The 26,853-nt window shown below is 39.1% G+C and overlaps 2 protein-coding genes across 23 annotated transcripts in view; one reads left to right on the top strand and one right to left on the bottom strand.

Annotated features, from left to right (window-relative positions):
* Nucleotides 1–3,889: 3,889 nt before the first annotated feature.
* Nucleotides 3,890–25,862, top strand: LOC121071565 (NADH-cytochrome b5 reductase 2). Of its 2 annotated transcripts, none has more exons than XM_040559913.1 (10): nucleotides 3,890–4,046; nucleotides 4,135–4,281; nucleotides 4,955–5,027; nucleotides 7,425–7,531; nucleotides 8,555–8,684; nucleotides 10,104–10,187; nucleotides 10,953–11,038; nucleotides 11,833–11,932; nucleotides 12,646–12,847; nucleotides 24,545–25,862. In XM_040559913.1, the coding sequence occupies exons 1-9, from the start codon at nucleotides 4,032–4,034 to the stop codon at nucleotides 12,816–12,818; spliced, it is 915 nt and encodes a 304-aa protein (XP_040415847.1). In that variant the 5' UTR covers nucleotides 3,890–4,031; the 3' UTR covers nucleotides 12,819–12,847; nucleotides 24,545–25,862. The 2 variants fall into 2 exon arrangements, with proteins under 2 accessions (XP_040415847.1, XP_040415848.1); XM_040559914.1 differs by lacking the exon at nucleotides 24,545–25,862 and adding an exon at nucleotides 23,599–23,866.
* PPFIBP2 (PPFIA binding protein 2) overlaps nucleotides 13,862–26,853 on the bottom strand; it is a 111,355-nt gene continuing 98,363 nt past the window's right edge. For 15 of the 21 annotated variants that reach the window (XM_040559886.1, XM_040559882.1, XM_040559883.1 and 12 more), the window contains 13 exons: nucleotides 26,618–26,771; nucleotides 25,234–25,266; nucleotides 24,536–24,674; nucleotides 23,738–23,866; nucleotides 23,024–23,174; nucleotides 22,742–22,853; nucleotides 21,931–22,019; nucleotides 21,007–21,129; nucleotides 20,195–20,320; nucleotides 19,145–19,333; nucleotides 18,574–18,744; nucleotides 16,882–16,947; nucleotides 13,862–16,273 (listed from right to left, as the gene is read on the bottom strand). In XM_040559886.1, coding sequence (XP_040415820.1) covers nucleotides 16,202–16,273; nucleotides 16,882–16,947; nucleotides 18,574–18,744; nucleotides 19,145–19,333; nucleotides 20,195–20,320; nucleotides 21,007–21,129; nucleotides 21,931–22,019; nucleotides 22,742–22,853; nucleotides 23,024–23,174; nucleotides 23,738–23,866; nucleotides 24,536–24,674; nucleotides 25,234–25,266; nucleotides 26,618–26,771 — 1,554 coding nt within the window. In that variant the 3' untranslated portion in view covers nucleotides 13,862–16,201. Of the gene's footprint in view, nucleotides 16,274–16,881; nucleotides 16,948–17,619; nucleotides 18,745–19,144; nucleotides 19,334–20,194; nucleotides 20,321–21,006; nucleotides 21,130–21,930; nucleotides 22,020–22,741; nucleotides 22,854–23,023; nucleotides 23,175–23,737; nucleotides 23,867–24,535; nucleotides 24,675–25,233; nucleotides 25,267–26,617; nucleotides 26,772–26,853 lie in introns of those variants that run through there. The other 6 variants (XM_040559889.1, XM_040559898.1, XM_040559900.1 and 3 more) reach the window with 2 other exon arrangements.

The following is a 26,853-nucleotide window of genomic DNA, read 5'->3' as shown; positions in this document are numbered from 1 at the left end:
GTCCCCTGCATTCTAGGAACACAAATTCCTTCCAGCCACCATTAAGTGATGTGTTACTGACATTTCTCTATTACCAAGGCACTCAAAGTATGCTACAACCTCAACTATGATAGTTTTAAGTCCCATTCCTATTTTTCAGAGGTTGCCTGTCCAAATTCCATTAAAACAAAATAGTAGCCGCTGCACCACCTGAAATGCATAGAGATTAATGTAACTGCCAACAAACCTTTTCTTTTTGGCTTCTTTCAAGACTATCACAATTGTTTCCACTCCTTTCAGCAAATAGATTGCCACAAACAAACAAACAAACAAAAACAGGAACCTATAGAGCTAGAAGACATCCACTTCCCTGGACATATCCACATTCTAAACACATAACGTCACAATTTAATTTTCTTAAGTGTACTCCAGCAGCATAAGACAACAATTCAGGACTTCATTCCTTCTTAAAGCTTAACAAACAAACTGTCTAAAGACACCAATATACCTTAAGCTAGACCCATCCCCTCTAAAATAACCACAATAAAATATACCTAATGAACAAAGTAAGTCTAATGGAGCTTGCTTCTATATATATAGCAGGCTGATGAGCTCCACCCAAAATGCTGCATCCAATAGTGGTATCATGGTGATGGAACCTCACCTGCTTGACTGACTGCTGAAAGGAAAGGGAAGGCTGGTAACAGAGGCTGTAATTAGAGAGAAGAAGTTATTAGAATCAGCTGGAGGCTCTGATAGGTGGTAGCTCCCCACCTGAGCTCATGCTCCTAAAGTAGTTGTTACTTGTTTTGTTCTAAATCTTTTTTCACTGTTCTGAGAAGAGTTATTTTCAGATCAGAAACAGCCACTGGTGCTGCATTGTAGAAAACCAGATGCTGTTATCTACAGGTGTGTTTTTGATTGTATTGTAATTTTGAACACACAATAAAACTAAAACTACAAATAAAATTAAAAAAAAAACACATGGGGAGAGCAGCTGTGGTATGGTCCTGGGCTCAGGCTTGAGTCACTGTGAATGACTTAGGGAAGCCACTGAAGTATTGCAACCAATCATAACTTGTCATATAAGATACACCCGTCAAATGTTGAATGACCCACTGTTGAAAAAAAGTGGGTTGCATGGGCCTCCTGGCCCATTACCTGTTTTAATCGTTTTGGAGATTTCTAATGTCAAAAAAGCTGACAGAAAATGTTTACACACAACCTTTGCCTTTTCTCCTGCATGAACAGATGCAAAAATACAATCAGAAAAAGTATCAATTGAAACATAAACATAGTGAAGCTTTCTGAATTCTGGCAAATGTGTAACATAAAAAAACAGTCCTTTAAGTCTATTACTATTAATGTCCATGACTGGGGGAGCATAATTGGAGATGGCAATCCTGGCTGAAGTGCTCACATATCTTCCATGACTTCATTAGTTTTTCTCAGATCATGTAACAGTCTCCACTTTCCATTCCTTTTCTTGATTACCAACACCACAGAGTTCCAGGGCTAGTCATGGGAACAATATGTCCCGCTTTAAGTTGTTAAGCAACTCGGCCTTCAGGCCTTATGTATCCTATTCCTCCCGGATCGAAGGGAAACAGATCCGGCTCCTTTTCGGGGCCTATAGGGCCTGGATCAAAAGGAACGTCCAGGTCACCAGGGGTATAACAGCAAAGGCCTGCGCTGGCTGTAGCAGTGGAGGAGCCGATGGCATAGCAGGCAGATCAGTAAACGAGCCCGCAGCTCCCTCACTGTCTGGCAAACCACACGTTTCTGATTGTTGTCCCACATGGCTCTTTAAGGCCTCAGAGATTGCTCGCCAGGTGCCGAGCAATCCCACCGCAACCTTGTCATTTTTAGTAGCAGAGTCCCACACCTTGACCTCAATTTGGTCCCATGTTTCAGGATTGTAAACTGTCTGATTCGTAATAAAGGGAATAAACTGGAAGGTTACCAGGACATTCTTTGTTTCTAAGACCATATGATTCCCCATAGCGCGCAACTGCTTACCTTTGGCCCATGAGGGGCAGTTGTGTGCGTGGGTCTGCTTCTCTCAGCTTGAGCTTCCTCTTAGCGACTTTCAGTACGAGCTTCTCTGAGTGGTTTGCTGAGTTTGGCCGAACCTATCTTCATGAGGTGATCAGTATCCATGTTCCTGTCCTGGTCCCTGTTCTGCTAGCCTGTCCCTGTTCATTCCTTTTTTTGTTTGTGTCCCTGTTCAGTGTCTTCTTGTCCCTGTTCCTTTTCTTCATGTCCCTGTTCGGGCGCCATTTGTGGCGTACTGACCACATGGACACCAGGGTTCTTTCAGGATCAGTAACTGCAACTTCTTTATTGATGACATAATTTCATCTCTCTCTTACTGAGGGCCTAACTTCATCTCTCATATTGAGGACATAACTTCATTCTCCTTGTTGCCTCCCCATATTGAGGACAGGCTCCCTTCTTATACCATTCGCCCCACAGCAGTATTTTCCCACTCACTATTCATTGGTCCACAACTTTGCCCGGCAACAGCAAACACCCAGCAACTTCCATGCCTTAATGGCTGGAGAACAAGCAACCCGAGACAGCAAGGCATCTCCTGAATCACCCTTCTTGGCTCCCTCTAAACTCTTTACACTGCTCATGGCCTCATCGTTAAGAGTCCAATGTAATCACCAACCATGGGGCTTGTCGACCCCCATGGCCACACTCCCACACTGAGGAAAGGGGCTCTGCGTGACACTGACTCAAGTAGGTAATGTATTTCAGGAACAGAGCTGTTATATGTGGCTCTGAGCCTCTCTCTTTTTTGGCAGCCCATGTAATGGAGCACTGAATTATGTTTTGGTAGTGATTCCTCTGCTTTTGAAATCAGGTACGGAAAGCTGGTATTAACAAAGAATGTTAAAAGAGTGGTGATGTATTTGTTCTCTGGTCTTCCATAGTCAGTAATTAAGTAGCACAGGAGACTGAATGTATTTTTCTTTCGGTCTTCCTACAAGTTACATAAAATACAAGCATTCTAAAAACAAGTACATCAAATCCATTATGTCCTTTTTGTATCACTGTCTACAGCTTGGCACACTGTGGTGTTATTCCTGACATTCCGTCCTTCCCCATAGGTTTGATTAGTTTTTCTTCCTCCTTACAAAGATGTGTCTGTGTGATATGGGCATGTTTTTATTTTAAATAAGCAGTTTTGAACCTTATGGCATGGCCTTGGACTTCTAAGACTTGTATTTTCTTTTCATTTGACTTCAGTGTCTGTCACAAAATTTATGCTCCTGTCCAAGGCCCTGTAGAGGAATAATGATACTTAGTCTCTCAGTCTCTCTCTCTTTTCTTTTTCTTTTTCTTTTTCTTTTTCTTTTTCTTTTTTTTTTTTTTTTTTTTTTTTTTTTTTTTTTTTTTTTTTTTTTTTTTTTTTTTTTTTTTTTTTTCTTTCTTTTTCTTTTTTTCTTTTCCTTTTTCATAGCAATCTGAAGTCCATAGATACTAAACAAGTTGGTAATGCTGCTTTGTCACTAAATACAAGTTTGACCTAGTGGATAGGAAGAAAGTAAGAAGTAATTTCTGTTCCCCCAGACACACTTGCTAGCCGTCATTCATCTTTCTTTCCCCCTTTCGCTGGTTCCTTGCCCTTTCCCTTGTTCCTTGCCCTGCTCTAATTGTCTCTTTGCTGGTATTTTGTAATACAGACCATGGACTGTAACTGTGACAAAGTACAGCCACAAATGCAGAGCCAATCAGCACTGCCTCTTCCTGGGTGTACTGGCGTTGCGACACAGTCTACCTGCAATCTTGGGCAGAGCGGGCCTGGGCGCCGAGTGGCGGCAGTCCCGGCCCTGGGGAGCGGGACCAGGGCCCCGCAGAGGCACCGGCGTGCCCCAGCCGCTAGGGGAAGCGGGCCTGGTCCCCTGCCATGCCTCGTCGAGCGGGCGCTGAGCACCGCGGGGCGGAACCCGGCGGCGTAGGCTGGCACGGGGGGCCGGGCCGGGCCGCGGGCGGAGCCGAGCCGTGCCTAGCCGGCGGGCCGAGCGCAACCGGGAGCTGCTGCCATGGAGGCGCTGGCGGTGAGGGGCCGGCAGCCGGCGCGCGGGGCGGGGGGGGGGGGGCGCGTGTGTGGGGCCGTTCCCTGAGCTCCTGTCCTTCTCCACGCAGGAGGCTCCCGTGGCCGTCGCCGTGGCCGTGGTGGCTGCGTCGGCCCTGCTGCTGCTGCTGCTGAGGGGGGTGGGCCGGGGGGCGAGCCGCCCCGTCACCCTGCGGGACCCGCACGCCAAGTACGCGCTGCCGCTGGTGGGCAAGGAGGTGAGCGGCGGCTCGGCCGCATGACGGGGCTGAGGGGCCGCGGGCGGGTCGGTGAGGACGGTGGGGGCTGAGGGGCCGTGGGTCACGGGCTTCCTGAGCTTCGGGGGCAGCAGCGGCTCCCGCAGCCGCACTGCCGGGTTTCCCCACGGTCGAGCTTAGGGTTTCCCCCTAAAAACGTTTGTGCCAACGCTGTGGTGTTAGGGCTGTTCCAGAAGGGCGAGCTCATGTCTTTGTGTATTTAAGTCCTCCTTTAGAGCCGTGTTGCTCCCTTGACTTGTGCCCATCAGTGAGAAGTAGCTCCATCAGCCGGTGCTTCTGCGTGTCCCATCCTGCCTGATCTTTGGCCATAAATTATGAAACGTTCCAAATGGCCTTGGGCAATAGAGGGCTCACAGATCTTGTTTATGTAAAGATGCTGTAAGGATTGCACAGTCAGGCAAAAGTCACTCCTTGTGGAATTAAAGGGAGAAAGCCTTTGGTTCTAAAACTTCTGAGCTGTTTAAAGTTCATTTGGAATGCCCTTTACGCTTCCCTTCCTAGCACTCGGCTTGCGTACTAAGAACAGGATTACTGAGGCACATTGTGTTGAGTGGAATTTGAGATTCACAGCAGGGGTGATGCTGACCTCGTTCTGATTTTCTTTTTTTTTAATTAATTTTTTTTTTTTTAATAGGAAGTCAGTCATGATACTAAGAAATTCCGGTTTGGGCTACCTTCACCAGATCATATATTAGGACTGCCTGTAGGTAAATATCAAAAACATTTAGTTACATGTTATTTCTGACTTTTTAGGATTTTTATGAGTTTTAAATGTGTCCTCGTAGTTCATGGATTTCTGTTTGCGAATTTAGTGCTCATCAAAGGATGGAGTTAAAAGCTGCATCTGAAAGGAGCTGTGTCAGAGAGAAATGTCAGGCTGATTTCCCAGAGAGTCTTATTTCAGATTTTCTGTGTGCGCTTTGGCTTTGTGCTGCTTGTATTAAATTGCGTGGTGTAGTTTAGATACAAACAGTGAACCTGAACTGGGTCTGAGGAAACTGACCACTGTTCAGGATGTAGGCAGAAAACGTATCTGTGGAAGTTTTTTTGATACTACTTATTTGTGTTCTACCTTTTCTCTCTGGTGTCTTCAGTTTGTCAACTGCCCTCATGGTGTTTTGTTTGTTTGTTTGTTTGTTTGTTTTGACAAATATGGTAATACTCATAGATGAGGAATAGAAAAACTCTTCTGCCTGGAAAGCCTGTAACTATCGTATGCAAAGCCAAGGGGAAAATATAACTCCTGTATATATGGAAGGTGTTGCAATGTTCAGAGCTGTTTCTGTGCATGCACTTAACTGTGATTTACCTCCACATGCGTGTACAACTTTGGCTTGCTTTCTGTGGTAGGAGATTCATTTCAGACTAGGACTGGCACTGTCTTCTTTCCTGTACCCTGCAAAACTGATGGCATTGAACCTTGGACCTTGAATTAATGGTAATCTGGGCAGGGGAAGGTGTCCCTCACTGGTCTGCAGATGTGGCCCTGTTTGTTTTGTTCTGTGTTTGGCAGCTTCCCTTGAGTCAAGGTCTTACCAGTTGTGTGCTGTGAGCATGTTCTTCCTGCATGCTGCCTGCCAAGGGTAGCAGTTTCTTCAGGTTCTCTACAGGCTTCTATGGGAAAATGTAATTCAACTATCCGCATTAACTAGACAAATGAATTGGGACATGTTCTGGAATGTTTGTGTTTATTCAGAGTTTTTTAAGAGTTTTAAAGAATTTTAATATTTAAAAAGTTAATTTATTCTGATTTTTTTTAAAAGAACTTTAATAAATTCTTAAGAATTTAAGAATACGATTCTGGAACTGTATGTACCTGGGAGATTCCTGCTTTTTACCAGGATCATTTTACTAAAAGTAAAGTATTTCTGCTAGCCCTGTTCCTGCTTTTTGTTTTTACATACAGCCCTCTACATTAATGCTGTTTGGCTGGGGAGACAACCCTTGGCAAGGAGTTCCAGTTGTCTTAACAAGCAAAAAGAAATCAGTACCTTCTGATTCGTGGAGCATGAAGTTGGCCAAAGAGCTCTCAGTGGAAGCTGCAGCAGTTAGGGAGGCAGGAGTTATGGAGGAGGAATGTGGGCCAGAAGCTTTATTCTTGATAAATTATTGCAGAATCTTTGGGAAATTTGCTCTGAGAAATTGCTGCGATTAAACCACGATATGAATTTATTGTTCCGTGTGAACAGATGTATCCTTATTTTCACTTCATTAATGAAAATGTGAACAGCAGAATCCAAGATATAGACAGCACTTGAGAATGAGCGACAAACTTTCTATAGTTTAATATAAATTTCCTTTTTTTCCTTGTGTCTTATCCTTTCTTCTGTAACATAGTGGCTCTCCTCAGTTACCTTGTGCTCCAGAAATCCTAAACTCTTGCTGAAAAAAGAAAAGGGCTCTCTGCTGACACCTGTAAAGCTGAGTAGCTGCAAATCCTGCATTTTTATGAGCTAAATACCAAACCTATATATGGAAAAGAAAATCCTATAAAGTAGGTGCTGTCTTCTGACTAGCTGTGTAAACTGGAGAAAAACTGTAGGAGTTACAACTATGAAGGAGATTAGTTTTTTCAACAACACAGATCTGGTGTTAATACGTAAAAACACAAGATAACACAAAATAACATCAATTGGGGAAAGCCAAACTTTCCATCCTAGACAACTTTTTTTTTTTGTTATCTATAGTGGCCTTTGTGTTTCAACTAATATCTCCTTGGGATGAAGCTAAGAAAGATCTACCACATAGTCCAGCAGTAGTTTGCTGTGCATGTAGAAATGTACGCACTCTTCGTGTTGTGTGAGAACACATATGCATGATGTATGCCATGACAGCAATAATGTGCCATGAAAATAATAATGGATCGTGCAGCTATTTAAATATTATTATTTTTCTGACTAGATTCAGAGTTTAAATAAGAGACTAAATGTTTTATACAGCATTTACATTGTACAGATTTTCTCCATCATTGCTTGTGCTTAGTGGCTTACAATTAGTGGCTTACAATACCTGCTTCTCTGTTTTGTCTTGTCCGCCAGGCCTGAGAAAAATTTGAAACCAAGAGATGAAAAAATAAATAATTGGATTGTAATTCTTTCTCCTAGGCCAACATGTTTACCTTTCTGCAAAAATCAATGGTAATCTGGTGATCCGAGCCTATACCCCAGTTTCCAGTGATGAGACAAAAGGTTATGTTGATTTAATTATAAAGGTAATTTTTTTTTCTTTAATATAGATAAATTGCTAACTGGAAGGAAGGAAAGCACTTCATTTTAGTGAAATGTAGAGTTTATTTTGATTGGTCTTCTTTCAAATAGGATAATTGCACAGCAAACCCATTTCCCGTTATCCTTGAATAATGAGTTGTATCTTGTATATCTGCTGTATGTCAGACAGAAATAGTGGAGGCAGGGGAGATGGAGAATGGAGATGGAGGATCAATCCTTTGGCAGTACTGCACGAACTTCCCTGGTATTTTTTGTGTGGCAATGAACAAAGAGCAATCAGTCCGCCTGAAGCCGCCTTATGCTGTTACTAGCACTTACTGCTAATAGCTGTAAGAAGAAACAAGTCAATCAGAACTGTCTTCTGTGATCCTAGAGAGATTACAGTTATAAGTCTGTAAGCAACAGAAGTTGTACTAATGGGCTTATTAAGAAAATGGGGATATAGAAACAGAGGAAATCCTTTAAGCTAGGGAATGCAGGATGATTTGATCCCAGGATTTCTGGATTTTCTAATCCTTTTCTAAGACAGAGTTTGTCCTTAGGCAAAAATCACGACTTTTTTTGTGTTCTCTGTTCTTCATGTTACATGTATAGTGAATTGTTATTAACTACTTAAAGGTTATCACGTGCTAGCACGTGGCTGAAATCTCTGGGAAAGTTACAACAAGAAAAGATGCAGCAATGCTATTTTCAGAAGGAGTGATTACAAAAATGAGGTAACATAAGGTTCTTGTTAGAGGATAGTGAAATGAGGGCATCAATGCGTAATCTGCTTGCCACCTGTTCTTACTAGCCTGGCTGTTTGCAGTGAGCATTAGAACATGTGGCATGAGAGAGCATTTCACCTATTTTGGCTGCTTCCTTTTGTGGAGCACAACAGATAACTGAGAACTGTCTCAATCTCTCTTTCAGATGCTAAATTTCAGACCTGCAATACAGTAGTCTTCAGTCTTTATTGCCTGCATGAAAGCTAATGGTTGATGTCATAGAAATGATTGTTTTTATAGGTCTACTACAAAAATGTGAATCCCAAGTTCCCAGAAGGTGGGAAGATGTCCCAGTACCTAGATGACATGAAGATTGGAGATGTTATTGACTTCAGAGGGCCAAATGGACTCCTTGTCTATAAAGGGTCAGGTACTGTTACATGAAGGCGAGAGAACAAAAGGGAGGAACTTTTATTAGTTATTCTCAGAGGTATTTTATAAACCTCGATAACTTTGTAGAGGGGCAGTTTTGAAAAGTGAGAAAATCCACCTCTCCTGATCTTGACCATGAGCCCATCAGAGTTGATTATGATGGGAAAGGGTACTTAGTGTTTAACAGAGTAATAGCTGTTTGTTGTCTTGCTCCTGGGACCACGTAATTAAATCTGGAAAATCTAATAGTGCATTATATCACTAGGAAGACTGCACTGCAAACACCTCAGACATACATACGAGAGATGTTCCAGATGCAAGGGAGGTTGTGGCCTAAAATGCCACAAGATTCTGAGAATCTCAGTGTTGTTACTGAACGACCCACTGACTGTTAGCCAGCTCCGTTTCATTATTAAACCAGGTCTGAGCTGACTGGGAGGAAGCTGTATGTTCAGAGAAGTAATCCTCTTTCAAGATGCAAGTATAAGACCAAAGGATTTTACATTGATCTTGACTAAGAGGGACCTTGCACTTAAAATTCCTGCTTCAGGGGGATCAGTGCTCAGCACTTCTCTGGATCATTACCTTTTATGATGAATAATACACTGATGAATCTGTTATATCTCAGAGGAAATGGGTGAAGAATGTTTTGCAAATGTTCCTTTCTGTGCTGCTACTGTTCTTTGCTTTCAAGAGCAAAGTAGCTAGGAAGGCTTGTTAGTAGTTACAGATTTTGTGAAAGATAATTGGAATATGTCAAGTGCCTTTCACATATGATATTTTTATGGGCTTTTCACTTGGCTTGTCTCTCAGAAATCAATACAAATTATCTGATTTTGTAACAGTTTTGAAGTAATGGCATACCCAGGTGTAGAGCAATCAGCAAAGTCTTAACACAGTACTAGAAGGCAGTCACCTAGCTGACTGCAAGTGTCATGAAGGTCGTTTTAACTGAAAATGAATTACAGAAATGAAGTGGATGATGAAAGTATGCAAGGCTCCATCTTTGCAGCAACTTGCGTGATGCTGGTTTAATACAACTCTGTTGAATGTAGACACATGGAAGTGGCTTGATCTGTGGTGCGAATGAGGATGATGATTGCCTAAGAAACCTGCTTCTCTGTATGGGCTGGGGTTACCTTTATCTGCCACTAACTTTCATAGTTGCTGAGTGGTCTAGCCAGTGATGTGGGAATCTATTATAAATGCTGCTGGGTAGCAGGGAAGGAGTAAATCACTTGCTCAAAGCTAGGAGTTTAGATAGACAAAGAGGTTTCTATTCGCGCTGAGTGTTGTGCTAAGCACGTTTAGATCTGTCCTAATTAATTGGTAGGCTGTCGGAATACGTCCCCATGGAATTTGTATCCATTTTTGTTTAGGAGTTAATGAACCTATAGATGTTGAATATTTCTTCTAGGTACCTTTCTTATCAAGCCTGATAAGAAGTCTGAAGCACAGAAGAAGTTTGCGAAGCACCTTGGGATGATAGCTGGAGGAACAGGTAAAACTACTTTCATTATATAGAGTGTCACTCTAGAGAATGAAGAGGTCTTCATGGATGCTTGTAAGGAGTATAAAACACTCTGTACTTTGATAGCAAAGCGCTCCCATTGTCACAGTCCGAGCTGCTCGCTAACACTGCTTGCACTGCTGCGTGGGTTTGACATTTAGGTCCACTGGGTTTAAGGAACACGTTTTTAGTTTGCCTTTACTTTCTCACTGTTATAGTTTGCCAGTCATAGGCAAACATAGGCAGTAAATTACATTAATCTCCCTATGTTGAGTCTCTTTCGTCTGTGACGATGATTGGTGAGTGATCTCCTTGTCCTTATCTCAACCCTTGAACCCTTTCCATCTTATTTTTTTCCCCTCCCCTTTGAGGAGGGGGAGTGAGAGAGTGGTTGTGGTGGAGTTCAGCTGCCCAGCTAGGTAAAATTGCTACACTGAGCTCGAGTGTCAATAACAAAAACTATTTTAGGAGGACATCCTGAGGGTTAAATTACTGGATGTGATAGAGAATGCTGAAGAGGAAAGCCCCAAATCCAAGTACTGTGGTTTTGTTCTCATTTTTAAACTTGTAATAAACTCTGTAATAACAAAAAGCCCCAACCTCTGCATTTGGCATGGATTAAAAATTCAGAGGTTTGTAGCCCTGTGCAAACTAAGCTCCCACCGAAGACTGAGGGAAGATAGCAATAATATTGAAACTGCAGCCTTATGCGGGTTGAAAGAAAGACCTGTTTTTTAACTACTTTGTTTTGAACAGGGATAACTCCTATGTTGCAGCTGATACGTCATATCACAAATGATCCTAAGGACTCTACAAAATGTTACCTTCTCTTTGCTAATCAGGTGAGCATACTGTCCCATCTGTTTGTCCTTCATTAATGGTATAACTTTTCTGTTGGCCTCTGAGTTTTTGAAATTGACGTGACATTGAGAAAATACTGCTCTGCATACTTCATATTCTTCAAGTTTCTCTTTGATCTGTAATTTCAGCCAACCATGTATGACAAATGATATGATCTGAGGTGGCATATTTAAAATGATCAGTATAGGTGGGAGCAGGAAGTGTTTGTTATGTAAGTTCTTATTATGCTGTCTTGGGGTCAAGTGATTTAAGGAGAAAGGGAATCAAAAAATTAGATGTAAGTATATATAAATACAGCATGGTGCTGCTGTGGTTCCGATGCTCTTTTACTTGTTTTGAAGATGGCACTGCATAGTTCCACCTATACTCCATAATTCCTGTGTTGGAATAAACAGTGTGAACAGATCCTTGTCCCTCTGCTCAACTTACTCCTTCACTGATTTCAATGAAACATGATTTTGTTCTGTTAATCTGTTTCTACTGATTCACCATGCTGTATTTGCCAGGGTCAGACAAATCCAGCTGTGATTTTAGCCTGGCTTCAAAAGTTGTTCAAATTGCTATCTTTAAAATTGTGTTTAGGTGACTATTAAGTCTCATAGTTTGTTGCTTTTTGTCAGAAGCCAGTACTGATAATAGCCTATCATGTAAGGGGAAGAAAAAACACTTTGTTTGAATGAGTTATCATTGCATTTGTCTTGTTGCATGCTAGATAAGCTCACATCAGAGGTCATCTTGAGATGGTTTGGAGTTAAACAGCAATCTTATTTTGCAGACAGAAAAGGATATATTGCTAAGAGCTGAGCTGGAAGACATTGCCAAGAGGCACCCTGATCAGTTCACAGTATGGTATACCCTGGACAGGCCTCCACAAGGTAGGCCACTGGTACACACTGGAAACGTCTTTACTCCTCATTGTCTAACTGTCACAGTTTCACTCTTGTGAAAACTGCTGCTGTTTTTGTAACCCCAGTATTCTTCTCCTGGTATATCAGCTTAAAGCACATACTTCTAAAAGTGGAAATAGAATTATTTTTTCCATTTGGCTCACTTAAAGTGGCAGAATCATTAAATATTACTCCCTGAAATCATTTAGTATTTCTTTCACTTTTTTTTAAAACTCTTAACTACACCGCAGAACTTCTGTCATCATCAAGCTTCTGCCACCTCACCACTGAATTTCTTTTCCTGTTTTTTCTGAATGTGTTGAGTGGCACAGGTCTCAGTACCTGTCCCAGTATGACTGCCCTCGGTGACCTCTCTCCACTGGAAAATCTTATTCTTTCTGTTTATTCCTACCTGATAGGTTTAAAAGAATTTAGCTATCTTTTATTCACAGACCTTCATGTGTGAAGGTCTGCATAAACCCGTTTCAACCAGATTCTTGTTATCCACATGCTTGTTGTCCCCTTCAAAAGGGACCACTAGGTTTTAAGCTCAGAGATTTGACCCTATCTTTGCTTGCAGTGATTGTGGCATAACTTTGCTGAATCTTCAGCTGCTTTTTGAGTACAACGTATGCAGTTAGCTTTTTTAGCCTTCAGACTGTACAGAGAGTTGAATTAATAGTTTGATTTCTTTGTTTCAGACTGGAAGTACAGTTCTGGCTTCATCACCGCAGACATGATTAAAACCCACCTCCCTTCCCCTGGCAGTGAGACGCTCATTCTCATGTGCGGGCCACCACCCATGATTCAGTTTGCGTGTCAGCCCAACCTGGACAAACTCGGCTATCCCAAGAGCAACACGTTTTCTTATTAACAATGATGTCATCCAATACCTTTTCTTGAGTAAGTACTGCATATTTTCCTACAGGAACAACTGGTATGTAACTGGGCAGTATTTCTGTGTGTGTTTTTTAACTGTACAATTTAATTTCTGTGGTTTTTAACTTCATAATTGTCTATTTTAATATTACAAGGCTGAGAAATGATGTGGGAAGTAATTTAGTCTAAGCTTGCAAGTTAGTTTGAAATGTTACATCTCTAGTTCTTAGGAAAAAAAAGAAGAGTGTAATTGGAGAGGTAGGACAGAGATAAAATGACTTGTTTGTTAATATGGATATGGAATTTGGGAGGGGGCTATGAAACTGGACTAGGATGACATGAATGCTCAGCAGGTAATTCATTTAGTTCAGCCCAGTGAAGGGGAGAACAAAGAACAGTCTTTTTTCAAACTCCTGGTTTGCAGCCATTTACCAGGGTTTAAGCAAAATGGCAGTGTGCCACTGAAAAAGTGTTTAAACAGAATTTGGATAACACATCAATTGCTTGTTACTGTAGCAGAAATTCTCGTTAGTCTGACATTTATTCAGGATTATATAACTTCATGCTGTCTTCTAATGGCCTTAGCTAAACAATCACTGTCAACTATAAATGAAGCTCTAGGCTGCCTATACAGACACACATATCCAGTGATTACTTTAGTGTTATTCCCTGTAAATGCAGTGCTTGCTCTTTTGGCGGTTTCGGAAATCTCCTTTGCTTAAGAGAAAACATGGCTTGTTCCTTCCTAGTGTAAGCTACGCTGAGTCATAGCCTAGTGTAAGCATGGTTGAGTCAGCCATGCCTTGTCTGAGTGTTTTTACCGTGTAGCATTTGATTTTTAGTCTTCAGTGCCTGAAGTACTGCACGTTCATTTTCAGGAATTAGTTTATACTACAATTGCCATATGGTCTGAAAAATCCCCGAGACAAAAGACTTGTTTCTTCAGATGCTAATGAATAAGTTTACTAAATCTGTCCCTGGTAAGAAGTCAACCACAAATATCTCTATTGGAATCATTCCACAGCCAGGAAAAAAATAGAGGAATATACAGAATTTATTTATAACAGTCAAAAATTTATGCATTTATACCTTTGTTATAACTAGGATTTCTTACTATATACAAAAAAAGATTGTGTAGGTTGAATATTCACAGCCAGGGTAGCACAATACCACACTGAGTTATAAATACATCCTCAAAAGAACCTGCTTGGAATATCTCAGTGACATTAAGGCTGCCCCTGTCAGAGCAGCTTATCCTAGTTGTAATACTGTAATACTTAAGTTTGGTTAATTAAGCTGACAGAATATTTCATGTGCCTGTAGTATACGATCTGGTCGTTCGTGTTGATTGCACTGCCAGATTAGAGATGTACTTGACTGGTATGCTTGGTAGCCTTTAGCAAGTATTTTTAATTGGCTGATGTGTAGACTTAATTTCTCACTCCTATGGATTTTCAATTATCAGTTTATTGTTCAGTGATTAAAAAAACCAAAACACTAGCCTTAATTTTAACATTTTGGACAATTAAATTATTCATTTAGCTTTTAAAATATAGCGATACAGTGCAGGGTCTGTTAGGAGAGGCTCATGGAGTGAGGGCTAGAGTAGGCTACTTTTAAAAAGTGCAACTGATGGCTTTCGAAGAGCCCATGCTACATACTCTGGACAGTACCTGAGATTTCCCATTAATTTGGGAAGGTTTATGGCTAGGCCTGCCCTCAGGCTATATTAATACATAAACCAACATCCTGAAGCCAGAAAGGAGAGTAATGTAAACCATCCATATACAGAGACGTTTCTTTATAATTTGGTAGATTTCTTTTCTAGCATTTCTCTATTTACTAAGATATCCTGTTAGTACATAGAGAGGCACATGCCTACAGATGCCGCAAGTAATTGTTGCTGTAAAAGAGACACTTTGACCCTTGAACTGCCCTTCAAGTAAGTAGTCAGAGAGTGTATTTCCCTCTGTTACAGTACTGCAGTCCAGCCTAGCTCAGTAGGATAGCAGCAGATCTATTTTGTTACATTACAAAGAAAAAAAGTTTGTTTTATTATGGTACTTGTCCGATGCTCCCTAGTCACATTTTACACGTGACAGGACAATAGTATTGATCTTCTATTGATAAATAAAGCACTCTATGAAAATCTATCTGTAGCTGGAATGAAAAGACAACTGGAAGTGTAATAGCAATATTGTTTATATAAACATCATGAGTTCTCATGCAAATGTTACAGTTTCTGCTACAAGCATCAGGCCTGAGGGCTGTTTGCAGGCATATGTTTTATTAGCTGTAACAATAGGAAGAAAATACGCATATTATCGTTCTGTCATTACTGGTCTTAGAAGGCTTTCTCTGAACTGTTTCAACTGCTCAGAAGGCTTATGAGCATCCTGATGTTTGCACATGTGCCTCAGTACCATTTAGACAAACGTAAATGAACAGAAAAAGCACCTTCAATAGGTTCTACTTAAGGACACATAATTTAAAACAAAACAGTGAATCATGGTGGAAATTCTGTTGTGCTTACAGAGTACAGCAAACACTATCCTGACATTTTAAACTTACATTTTATTTTAATTAGTTTTAGATTGCCCCTTGATCATGAACAACTTAGTGCTTATATAAAAAACAAAAAATAAAGGAAAATCAATTTAAACAAAGAGCCAGCTTTTGAATCTATTAGTTCTCTTGGTCGTCTCAATGTTACATAACATTTCCTGCTGCAGCTGTTCAGTATCTTTTCGAGTTAGTTTACGATGTGTAACAGGCCATCTAGATTGTCATCCTCCTGATAAAAGCAAGGGCTTGGTGGATAGTAATGTTTTATTTTCCCCTTCTACACTGCACTCAGAGAAAGAGAGCAGGACCTGTACTAATGAAAGGGATGAAAGTATCTCTGGCAAGACTGTGGTAGTAGTTAGTGAGCCATTAGAGCTGCACTTGCCAGCATCTGTCTGAATTGCTAGGTGGCTGTGGTCAGTCCGTGTGGTAAAATAGAATATTAATGATTCTTGCACTACAAGTTAATTATAAAAATAAAAAAATATAAAAGATCTTTCATAGAGCAGTACAGAAACATACCGTGTAAAAAGATGACAAAATATAAGGGTAAAACTTACTGTCTTTCCAGACTCTACAAAAGAAACAATTCTGTACCACTTCTCTCAATACCTATTTGACATTACATAATACAGAAACAGTGCAGAGGGGAGTTACCTGTGAAGTGTTGCTATGTTAGCAAAACAAAATGCTATGTGGTGAGTCTCACTGGTGGGAAAGAGGTAAAACTTTGCAGTACCACAGCATCAAGTGTCTCCTGGCCACCCCTCTGGACAGGCACGAGGTATTAGTGTTCTTGGTCACACTGAAACATCATCTCCAGTCTTCAAAGGTAGGTGTTAAAAATCTGCTGTCATTTAGCATTTCATCTTGGCTTAACATTGTCTGAAAAAAAATGCAGCAAGATGTGAACGAGTAAATATATTCAGTTAGAGGCCTATAGTTAGTTAAAGAAATCCAGCTGTAATAAGATCAGATGCCCAACAGAGGGGGTTAGAGCCACATCGAATTAAAAGGAATCTCTGGAACACTGCTTTAAATAGTGATACTGTTATTTGATTGAGGAAATATTCACAAAAATTTTGTGTGGCATTATTCTCTATATCCTTCAGTCACTTCTTTATAGCAGCTGATTTTTTAAAATAGAGTCAGGAATATATAGTGATTTTGTTCCCCCCCCAAGGATTTTTAGCTCTTCTAAATCTTCAAATCTTACCTCTTCACAAGATTTTGAGATGAATATCTGTTATTGGGTCAAAGAGATAGCATAATTCATAAGAACTTAAAATAGGCTTAAATGAAACTTAATTTCTAGTATGATTTAAAAGTGATTGTTTTTTTTTTTGGACTGCAAATGCGCAACTAGGCTATAAAGATTTGCATAACAAGAATAGCAACCCACTTACTCTTCACCACCACCAGCAATGACCAACTTGCACTGAATTCTAGCAGAATACATTTGTGACTTTAAAACGAGTAAAATTGGTACATACCGTAAGATTGCTTATGCCTTGAGAAAAAGCCCCTATTTGCTTTACTGTTCCTTCTGAGTGTTCCATCTGTAAAAGTATTCAGCAACTGGTTCAAATCAGACAGTATGTGCAATTTTATTCACTCTACCTGCATCTTTGGGAGGTCTCTCTGCCTTGACAAATGAAGCTGCAGTATTTTTAGAAGTTGTGATTTCTGCACTTTGGAAAGTTACACATTAACAAAAATGTCTCCATGCTAAGAAGTACATGAAAATGCATTAGTGATAGAAGGATTGAATCCTGATGAAGAAAGACTGATTCTGTGAAACTTTAGCTGTAATTCACAAAGAAAAGAAAAAGCTTAACTGGTATTAGCAGTGAAGAGCAATATTTTCCAGAAGGTAAAACACAAAATAATTCTGGTAATATACCTCCATAGGCAAGCAATAACTGTCCTTCATAATACATCCCTACCTATTCTTACACAAAAAAGGTTATCCGTTCTAGGGCATTAAGGTTTCACTGTGTGACCACATACTCAGAAGTCAGGCTTAAGTAGAAGACCACTTCCCTAGTGAAAAATCCAGTATTTCTGTAATGCTTGAACAGCCACATGTTGTAAGCTGTTGGCTCAAAGTTAATGCATTCCCTTTCAACTCTTAACCACATAACTGGACATCCACACTAAATTACAGTTTGTATATTCAATTCTGTCAGGGTTTTGCTATTGTCCCCACTTAAGAAGAGCACTTTATTTTCACTAACGTGCACACAAAAAAAAGACAATGGTTAGATAATGAACACAAATGAGATGTTAGATGCAGTAAACCATGCAAATGACAGAATGACTTTCATAGTTAGTCTTATCAATTTTGTGACCATTCTCTCAATAGGATTAAAATGTTTCACTGAAGGTCACTGGAGATAGGACAGTTAGCCCAGTTGCATCTGTCTGGATCTTGTGTTAACAAAGTTCACACAAGCCTCCGTTAGCTCCATTTTTCAGGGCTTACATCCTTTTACACAAAAGCAAAGTTGAAGAGAGTTCAATCTGTTCTAGTCTTCATCATTTGTATGATGTCTAGACATGGTTTCATTTAGCAGTTCACTACTAAATAACAAAATTGAATTACTTAAGTATTGGTTTATTAATAATCTTGCTCATTATTGAGGCACTGTTTTCATGTATACCTGTTTAAGCATAACTACTTCCCACTGTACATAATGAAAGAATTCAGTTGGATGCTGTGATTAATCTGTTAAAAATATACAACCCAGTTGTACTTTTAATATATAACTTGATAGTTCTGTACAAATTAGTCCAAATTTATTACATTAAAAAACACCCATATAAAGATAAAGAAAAAAGTTGTGTTCCATACTCAGATTATGAAAGCTAGACGTACAAAAGTCTTGTGTTTACTGCAGCCTCCACTTTAACTGTCAAGATACATTGACCTTCATAGTGTAAAGGTGTTACATTCCTGAAAAAGGGCTTTAAGATGGATGAGTTTATCGTTATGTTGATTAAAAAAACAACAACAAACCTTAACATTCTTAGTATAAACTCTTTCAAGTGTCCATAGCCAATACTTTCTCAATGAGTTCATGCGGATGTAGCAAATGCTGTTATATGCTAATGTTTCATTTTTTGCAAGCTTTGGAATGCAAGGAGAGGGTGAGATGAGAATGGCATCAGTCTGTTTGTCCCACCTGATCCAGCTCCCTATCAGTGAATGGACTAAGTCCTTTGTATCCACCATAGTTCTTCTGAGTACCATTTGTAGCACCTGGATTTGTATCCATTGGACAAATGTAGTCTGTTGATTCATCAAATTTCTTTTTTCTTAAGTTTCCAAAATGTGAAAATCCAAGTTTCTTTGGCTAAAAGAAATAGAAAACAAGTTTTAAATTAGAAGAATATTTAAAGGACAACCTTATTTAAAATCCTTTCCTTTTTATTTACTAGTGTGCCTTAGTCCTTCAAGTATGTAAGATTCTAAACTAAATAAATTTAATTGTTTCCAAATTGGGAGTTACCAGTTCATTTTAAATACAGTTAGATAACAGGATTGCATGCTAATTTCAAAAATCGATTTAAACAGTTAGCAAAAAATGAAATGCCTTGGTATCTAGAGCTAAGGAAAAACGTAACACCACTTCTAGAACTGACCTCTCCCCACCCCATATATGCCCCTTATTTTCTTTATAAGAAAGGAGAGAGTAAGGCTCTATAGATCAGAGATTCTGTAATATCTTGTTTTTAAAAGCAGTATGTATGTACCCGAACTTTGGCAGTGGTGGTCAGAGGTGTGTATGCTGTTGACTCTGTTATATCTCTCTTTTCTTGCTGTGCCTCTGGTCCAATTAATACATTAAAATTGGTTGTTAGGTGGCGTCGCAGTAGGGTCTTTTGAGGTGGAATATTCAGCAGCATTGCCAGTGTGTCACCATTGAAGCGAGGTTCGAGAATCTATTAAAAAGATAGCAAATATTTAACCATATAAAATCAATAGTAAACCATTACAGTGCTTATCAGAGGGATTTCTTCATTCTAGCTATCTACATTAGACATTTTACAGCTCCATAGTGATACGACATTTGCTAGGTTTGAATAGGAAATACATGAAAATAGGCAGTAAGAAATACAGTTTGATCAGACAAACACCTAATTATATTTATTACCAATCTTTAAAGTTGCTTGGATTGAACAAAGTTGTTTTGATAGTTTCTGCTATACTTTTACTACGGTATTACTCTGAAAATATGAACTTAATCTTAGCACATTTTTTCTATTTTATTTTTGCAAAAATTCTATGGTACTAGAATAACAGTATTTCAGAACTCTTGTCTTTACTAAGCTACAACTAGTTCATGTTTTGAATCAAAAAAAAAATCCATTTCCTGATTGTAGGCAACACTGATGTGAGTTCAGAACAATTACTTCCTGTGTCACGGTGTTGGCTCAGAATTCTATTAAAATCTTCCCAAGAAAACACTCAAGGATTCTTTAACAAGTAATTTTCTCACAGAATAGGTTTTTTTGGTTGTTTTTTTGTAATGTACTACTGTTAAATGCATGCACAGCTCAGCTTTGATTATAAAAAAAAAGTGTCTTAGTTCCTTTTTTATTTTAGTTTTCCTCTGTATAATTAAGGTGTATGGATCAGATGCAGAGGCTTTTTTAGAAGGCCTGACCGTGCTGTCAATTTGCAAATTTGCAAATGTATGTTTCTTCCTGCTTGACAAACACTAGATACCAGATACAAGATGTTTTGCATCAGCCTGTCAATTCTTAGTAGACATGTAGTAACATGTTAAAAAGAATTCTTACAATGAGGCCACCGTGCACTCCACTTCCTCGAAGGTTTGGCGCATATTCTGCCAGATCAACTGATCTGAGCCATTCCATCACTCTGTGATTGGACCACTGCACTACTTCAGAAGGTGAAACGTTATTCTGTTAAGGTAACCAGAAAAGATGGATGATGACAATATTGACTGTTCTGTCACCATATGCTCACAAAACGTATCTTTAGACTGAAAACATCATTCCTCCTTTTCAACCAAGGAGAGTACTCCCCAATTCTTAGATACTGATTCTGTTCAAGGCATCTCTCAGACACCTTCTGGATCAGGTGGTAGCCATAGTCTAGTACAGATGAAACCCATCTACTGCATCAAGTTCTAAAATAATAGAGACAGATGCTGGGTGTTAAAAAAAAAAAAAAGGATCATTTTGAGAACAGCATTATTGTCAAGGCTTTGATACTATGACTAGGAATAAGCTATGCTGATCAGGTAAGGCAAGAACCCATACAGTCTTAAAATTAAGTTAGGAAGTTAGGACGACAACAAAGGTAGTATTCCAAATTGTTCTTTCAAAAGTTGAAATAACTTAAAACTGAGCAAATGATTTCTAAAGGAAGATGCATGAGATTGAACTAATAAATGTTTCAAGCACTTAAGGACTTTGTAGGTTCTTATTATCAGTGCGTACATGCTATATTCCAGAGCAGGAATGCACGCAACTATTGCTTTAGAGGCAATTCCCTAGTAGTTGGGACTGAGGTGCTATTATTCATGGGGTGTAATAATGGGGTAATAAGTGCTTGTTTAAATTAAATTACTTAAACGTTCTTTTACCTCCTCAACTGGTCTTCTGCGTAGACAGTGGGGGTTAAAACTGTTGACATGCAGCACATGAATGGCACACTTAATACTCAGATGATGCAGCTGACTGGTGACTTTCAGAAAGAGAAGATCATTCTGTAAAAGGGAGAGCCTTTTAAGTGGCACAGAATACATACTAAGACAGGTACTTTCCCCAAGAAGTAAGATATCAGGCTTGATATATTTTAATATTGTACCGTAATTAGATGGCTAAAAACTGAAGTTTATAGCTTATTAAGTAAAATCTAGGCTCAGGGATAGTTTTAAGATATCTGATTGTTTTTGATCTGGCTAAGATCCTGGTGTGGTAGGATCGCTGAAGCCAGCAGCACACATCTAGAATGGAATAGTACAGATCATACTTCTATAGCAAAGGCTCCTCAAGCAGTACCGACAAGGTTGTATTTTTGATAACAGCTAAATTAGGTGTTTTTTCATAGAACACCAAAACAAATATTTAATTATCCAAACCTGGGCAGGGAAGCTGTAAAAGTAAACACAGTGGCTATGTGTTTGCTGCTGATTTGGTGAGAGCTGTAGAAGTTACTGGATTTGCTGCTTATCTTTAATTTACCTAACATTGTTGCTAACTTGGTGAGGAGAACAAAACACTCCAGAAGCTGTATGTAAAACAGGTCATTTTACCTTCAATTTTGGTGCGTTTTATGATATTGAAAGAGAAGCTTGCAGAATTCAGCTGTAAAAGCCCATATTACTTATTTTATATACCTTAGGAATAGTAATTATGTACTAAACAACACCAAGGAGTTATTACTAGCACTATTTCTGGCTTGCAGAAGTTTTTAACTGCTCACGTTCTAAGAAAAATTCTGTAATGGTTTGCTCATTCTGAAGTTCAGAGTTAGGTTAAACTGAGGCAAAAGGATTTTAGCTTACCACAGTTAAATACTGCAACATTCTCCCATCAACTCTGGACTCATGAAACTGGTCTTTGTACTGAGGTAAACCAATGTCATCAAGCCAGCCTGCAGATACAAGAACAGTGGTGTACCCAAATCTGGGTCAGTGAGAATGAAGCCCTTCTAATCTGGGCAGGCTTCTTCTGAGGCTTTCAGGTAGCTCATTCCACTTATTCACCTTTCTAAAGGACAGCCTCATAGCAGAAGCCTAAAAGCAATTCCCACCATCCAGCTTTGCCTACAATACCCCTGCAATACTTTAAATACAAACCTTCTGTACTGTAAAACTTAGCTTTTGCTAGACTGAGACATACCACCCCTATGTACATTCATTGTCCTTCAAGATGGATGGGCCTGCAATACCTGTTTGTTTAAGCAGTTATCAGATATCTTTTAAGAGCACTAAGTTTCAACAGGGCAAGATTTTTCATAGAATGAGGGTTTTTGTATTGTTCTTGACGTTTGTATTGTTTGTATTGTTCTTGACGTTCAAATATAGTTATATAGAATGAAGTTCCAATGGGAACTACCATTCAGATTGCAGAGTACTGAACTACTTTATGAAACACGGGTACCATGAAAGGCATCAGACTATTAAATGATATGTGCTTTATAAAGTATTCCACCCAGCGCTGTCTTCTAGTTGAGATTGTGTGGAGTATGTAGATAAGCAAGGAAACCCCACAGTCACCTACTTGTAGAACTACTCATTTTTTTTCATTCCTGCTCAGCTGCATAAGAAAAAAAAAATACTTTCCAAACACTTCCACAATTCTTCAAACACTTACGTGTCACCCAGATATGATCGAGTTGTGCAGATTTCTCATCTTGTTTTGCATTTATTGATTTAATGGCCAAAACTAATTTCTTCCTGTGCAGTGGATGCTTTATTCCCATTTCCTGTAACAATAACCATTAAAAAAAAAGTTTGCCTTGCTTCTGGCTTTTTTCATCTCATTAAACAGCTACTGAAACATTTCAAAAAGGTAGATTTGCCAATTGTTTGAAGGGGCCTGGTTGTGCAGAATCAACATTTATGGTTGCTTGAGAGAAACAATTACAGATACTACCTTTTCCATGTCCTGAGGTGTTGCAGTTAATAGTGTATGGCCTGAAGTCACCCACTGCCGTGCAAAAATGACGTACTGCCCTAGACCGAAGTCCTCAAGCCAGTTACAAACTCTCTCAGTGCTCCACTGAGCAAACGGAGCATTGTAGTCGCTGAAAAGTAAAAGAACTCTTTGAAACTCTTACAGGAAAGAATATGGTTCTTATCAGAAAGATCACCACATATCAGAGGAAATACTACAGCCTAGGTCCTAATATTCTTTATCCTGTGCAATAATAAAGTTCAACAGCCATTCTCTCAGTATATGCTGTGGTACTAGTGTCCTCCTAATATGACTGCCTAGCTTCCTCTTATGAACAGTTGGAGCAGGGTAGGGGGATAAGGATTAAAGTTTCCCATTTGAAAATAAAGAAAAAGGTAATTCATTGCTGAATCCTCAGCACTGCAAATATTCCCACATGAGATGATAATGATGGTAAGTTTCCTTGTTCTTTAATAAAGGTGAAATTTTGGTGCTGCTACCTGCAGTTGAAGGAGTGCAGATAGGCAAGCTAGTCAGGATACATTTTCTACCAGGGAAATTCTTTCCAGCTGGGGAATTCCATGTGTAACGAAGTATGTTGGGCAATGTATTCCACAAGAGAAGTGTTTTGCTGTTCAGCGTATTTAACAACATCTTTTAATACACTGTGCAAGGAAAAGAAGAAGTCATTACCTTTTCTGGCCTTTGGTTTCCTTTGATCTGGATAACCGAGGTCCAGCTGTTGCACGGAGACCGCCTCTTCGAAACTCTGCCAAACCCAGATCGTCTGCAGGGAAGTTACCAGACTGAGTTCTTCTTATTCTTTCAAAACAAGAGCACCAAAACAGTACTATTAGCGTCCAACAGAGAACATTTGTTTCATATGGAAACTATAATGACAAACTAGAAGCTGTATCAATCTTCCTGTAAACCACAAACATATGATTCAAGCAGCAGCCAAAGAAATTCCAAGCAAACACTGTCTAGACTGTACTCTGACTGAAGAAAAAAGCTCTGCAAAACAGCCATGACCTTTCAACGCAAGCAGTAATCTACACTGGAGGTCAGACATCTAAACGTCTGCTGTCCTGAAGCAGATAAGATGAATGCAGTAAAACTCAGTCCCCCTGCTTTTTGTTTTTTCTGTTTTCTCTGACTTTTTTTTTTAACTGAAGGCTCCTGTAATGAGCAACTGACTGTCATTTAATTTTTTTCATAGCTAGTGAAACTGTTGGTATTTTAAATCGTTAGCATTATAATAACACAGCAGAATACATTATTTCTTCCAACAGCGTGATGCTTTGTATATTACCATCCATTTTCCTCCACGCATGTGCACAGAGACACACCTGTACAATCACAGAACAGAGCTGCTTTTCCTCCTTTTCCTGAACTTTATTTTATTCTTGCTGTAGATACTGTAGCTTTTACTGAGAACTGAATTAATTCTGTTGAAATACTTTGATAGGAAATTAAAAAAAATTATCTTACTTTCCCCAGATTTTCTTGATCCCTTTTGGACTCTTTCTATTTTCTGGAGACAGTGGAGACTGTGGACCTGAATCCGTTCCAGAAGAAAGAGGTGAAAGGTCATCTGAGACTACTGTACCATCCACGTTCTCTGTTTCTCCTGGGTTAAGAACAGTAATAGTCACATTTTTTACTAATTGTTGACAAAGTGGTTATCTGGGAGACTAATACTTAAAAAAAAAAAAAAGATAATAAATCAGTAAAGATAAAATAAAGTGTTCCTGTATAAAAAAATCTTGCTCAGAAGGTGAAAAAAATATTAGCTGTACATTTCATACAAAAAAAAAAAGAGTAAAACAGTATTGTTGTTTCAATTTATTTAAAAACATTATTTTAATTAATTCAGGGTCTTCACTTGGGTCTGCTCTTGCCTTTCTATTGTTAACACCAAAACTCTTCCATCAAAACCAGTGGGAATTTTACTGTTTTCACTGAAGTAAGATCTTAAATAAATCTTAAAAAAAAATAAAAAATAAATCCCATTTGAATGCCATAGAGCGAAAGCTCTTATTTCATACCAACACTGCACTTAAGAAATTCAATCTGGATTGCCCCCTTGGTATTAGTATTTTATAGAGGAGAGAAAGGGAGGGAAAAAGGAAAGGAAAAAATAAATAGCAAAATTCATGTTAAAGTTGCATTTTGTTTGGATACAATACCTAGCACTGGTGCACTGACACTCCTGATGCGATCTTCAGTCATCCCAAGAGGCAGAAAGCCAGATGAAGAAGCAAAGAAGATATAAAACACCAGCAAAATAAAGTTATGGAAGAGCAAAGAAGTAAGCTAAGCATTAAAAGCAGAAACAAAAAGAAAAGAAGCAGTTATGCTTGACATGAAAGCGAATGCGCATTGGTGTGCACAAGCCCCAGGAATCCTGTACAGGTCATCTTAAATAGACTGGAACGATCATTTCTCTCTCTCTCTCTTTCAAGATATATTAAACATATGCTACAGAGCTCCATAAAGCCTGCAGCACTTCAGAAATGAAGCAGTCTCTAAAATTACATCCTCTATTACATGGAGGTGTACTGAGTTCACTGCACTTGCAAGATACAAACTAACCTCCAGTAATTCAGTGTTCTTACTGATTCACTGCTTGTGTCTAGAAAAAGAACATTTTCCTTTAAAAGATCACACCTCTTTGGATAATCGTGCAGTTAAAACATAATAGCATGGCTTGTGGACTGCCTACACCTGTACAGACTATTAATTAATGAAACTCCAATGTTGCTATTATAGCAAAACTCTTTAAAAAAATAAATAAACAAACAACCCTTAAACAACCAACAACCTATTGTAATGTCTAAGCTACAGTACACTAGCAGCTTTTAAGACCATGAGGTCTTACAAAGAAAAAAAAAAACAAACCACACACAAAAAAACAATCCAGTAACAATGAAAAAAACACATCCAAAACCCATAACTTTTTCCTTAAAATGTGCACATTACTGCTGGTTATATTGTAAAGTGTCACACAATAAAATGCAGTAGGATGGGAACGGAAGAGGTTTTTTTGTTTAATACACAATTTAGTGTACGTTCTTTTAAAAAGATTTTGTCTAGTCTTGATGTACTTGGCTGTGCATTTTTGTTTGTTGTTTTATAAGAAAACATCAGCAAATTCATGTGATCAATGGAAGACAGTCTGAAAAAAATACACTTATTCATACTATCAATATGTTTGGATCTCCAAAACTCCTAATTTCCAGTAACAGATTTGTTGGCTAAGAATGCTGTCACCATAACCTCCAACAGTGTTACGACCTCATTACATATGCTATCACTGCAAATTAAATATCATCCAGTGCAACAAAAAAGAATGTTCCAACTTAAAGTCACCCTTCATTGTCCAGTGAGCTGATCTAGAATATTTTTGATATATTGTTAAAAAAGCAGAACTTTCCTTCAGTGAGCCACCTGAACATCTTATGTGATTGTAACACAACAGGTTATATAACATGGTATTTCCCCATTTTTAGTTTTCTTGTTTGCCTCTTACATAACCCCTACGCCGCCTCTCAGAGAGGCAGGGACACATACTCAGGCCCAGGATGCTGTTGTCCTCACTGTCGTTCATGCCACACGTGTCTGGTGAATTTGACGTGTTATATGTTCCCTGGTCTCCATTCTGTGAGGGTCGAGGAAGTTTTCCTGGCAATGTTTGGTATTTGCTGCCTTTCACAAGTGGCTTAGTCTGCATTTTTTTTAAAGAGGAAAGAGAAAAAGGCAAATCACTCATTGCATTTACAATCTAGTACACAGTAGTCATTTATAAA

The sequence above is a fragment of the Cygnus olor genome, chromosome 5 (assembly GCF_009769625.2).
Source record: "Cygnus olor isolate bCygOlo1 chromosome 5, bCygOlo1.pri.v2, whole genome shotgun sequence".
Lineage (NCBI taxonomy): Eukaryota > Metazoa > Chordata > Aves > Anseriformes > Anatidae > Cygnus > Cygnus olor.
This window is presented reverse-complemented; position numbering and strand designations above follow the sequence as displayed.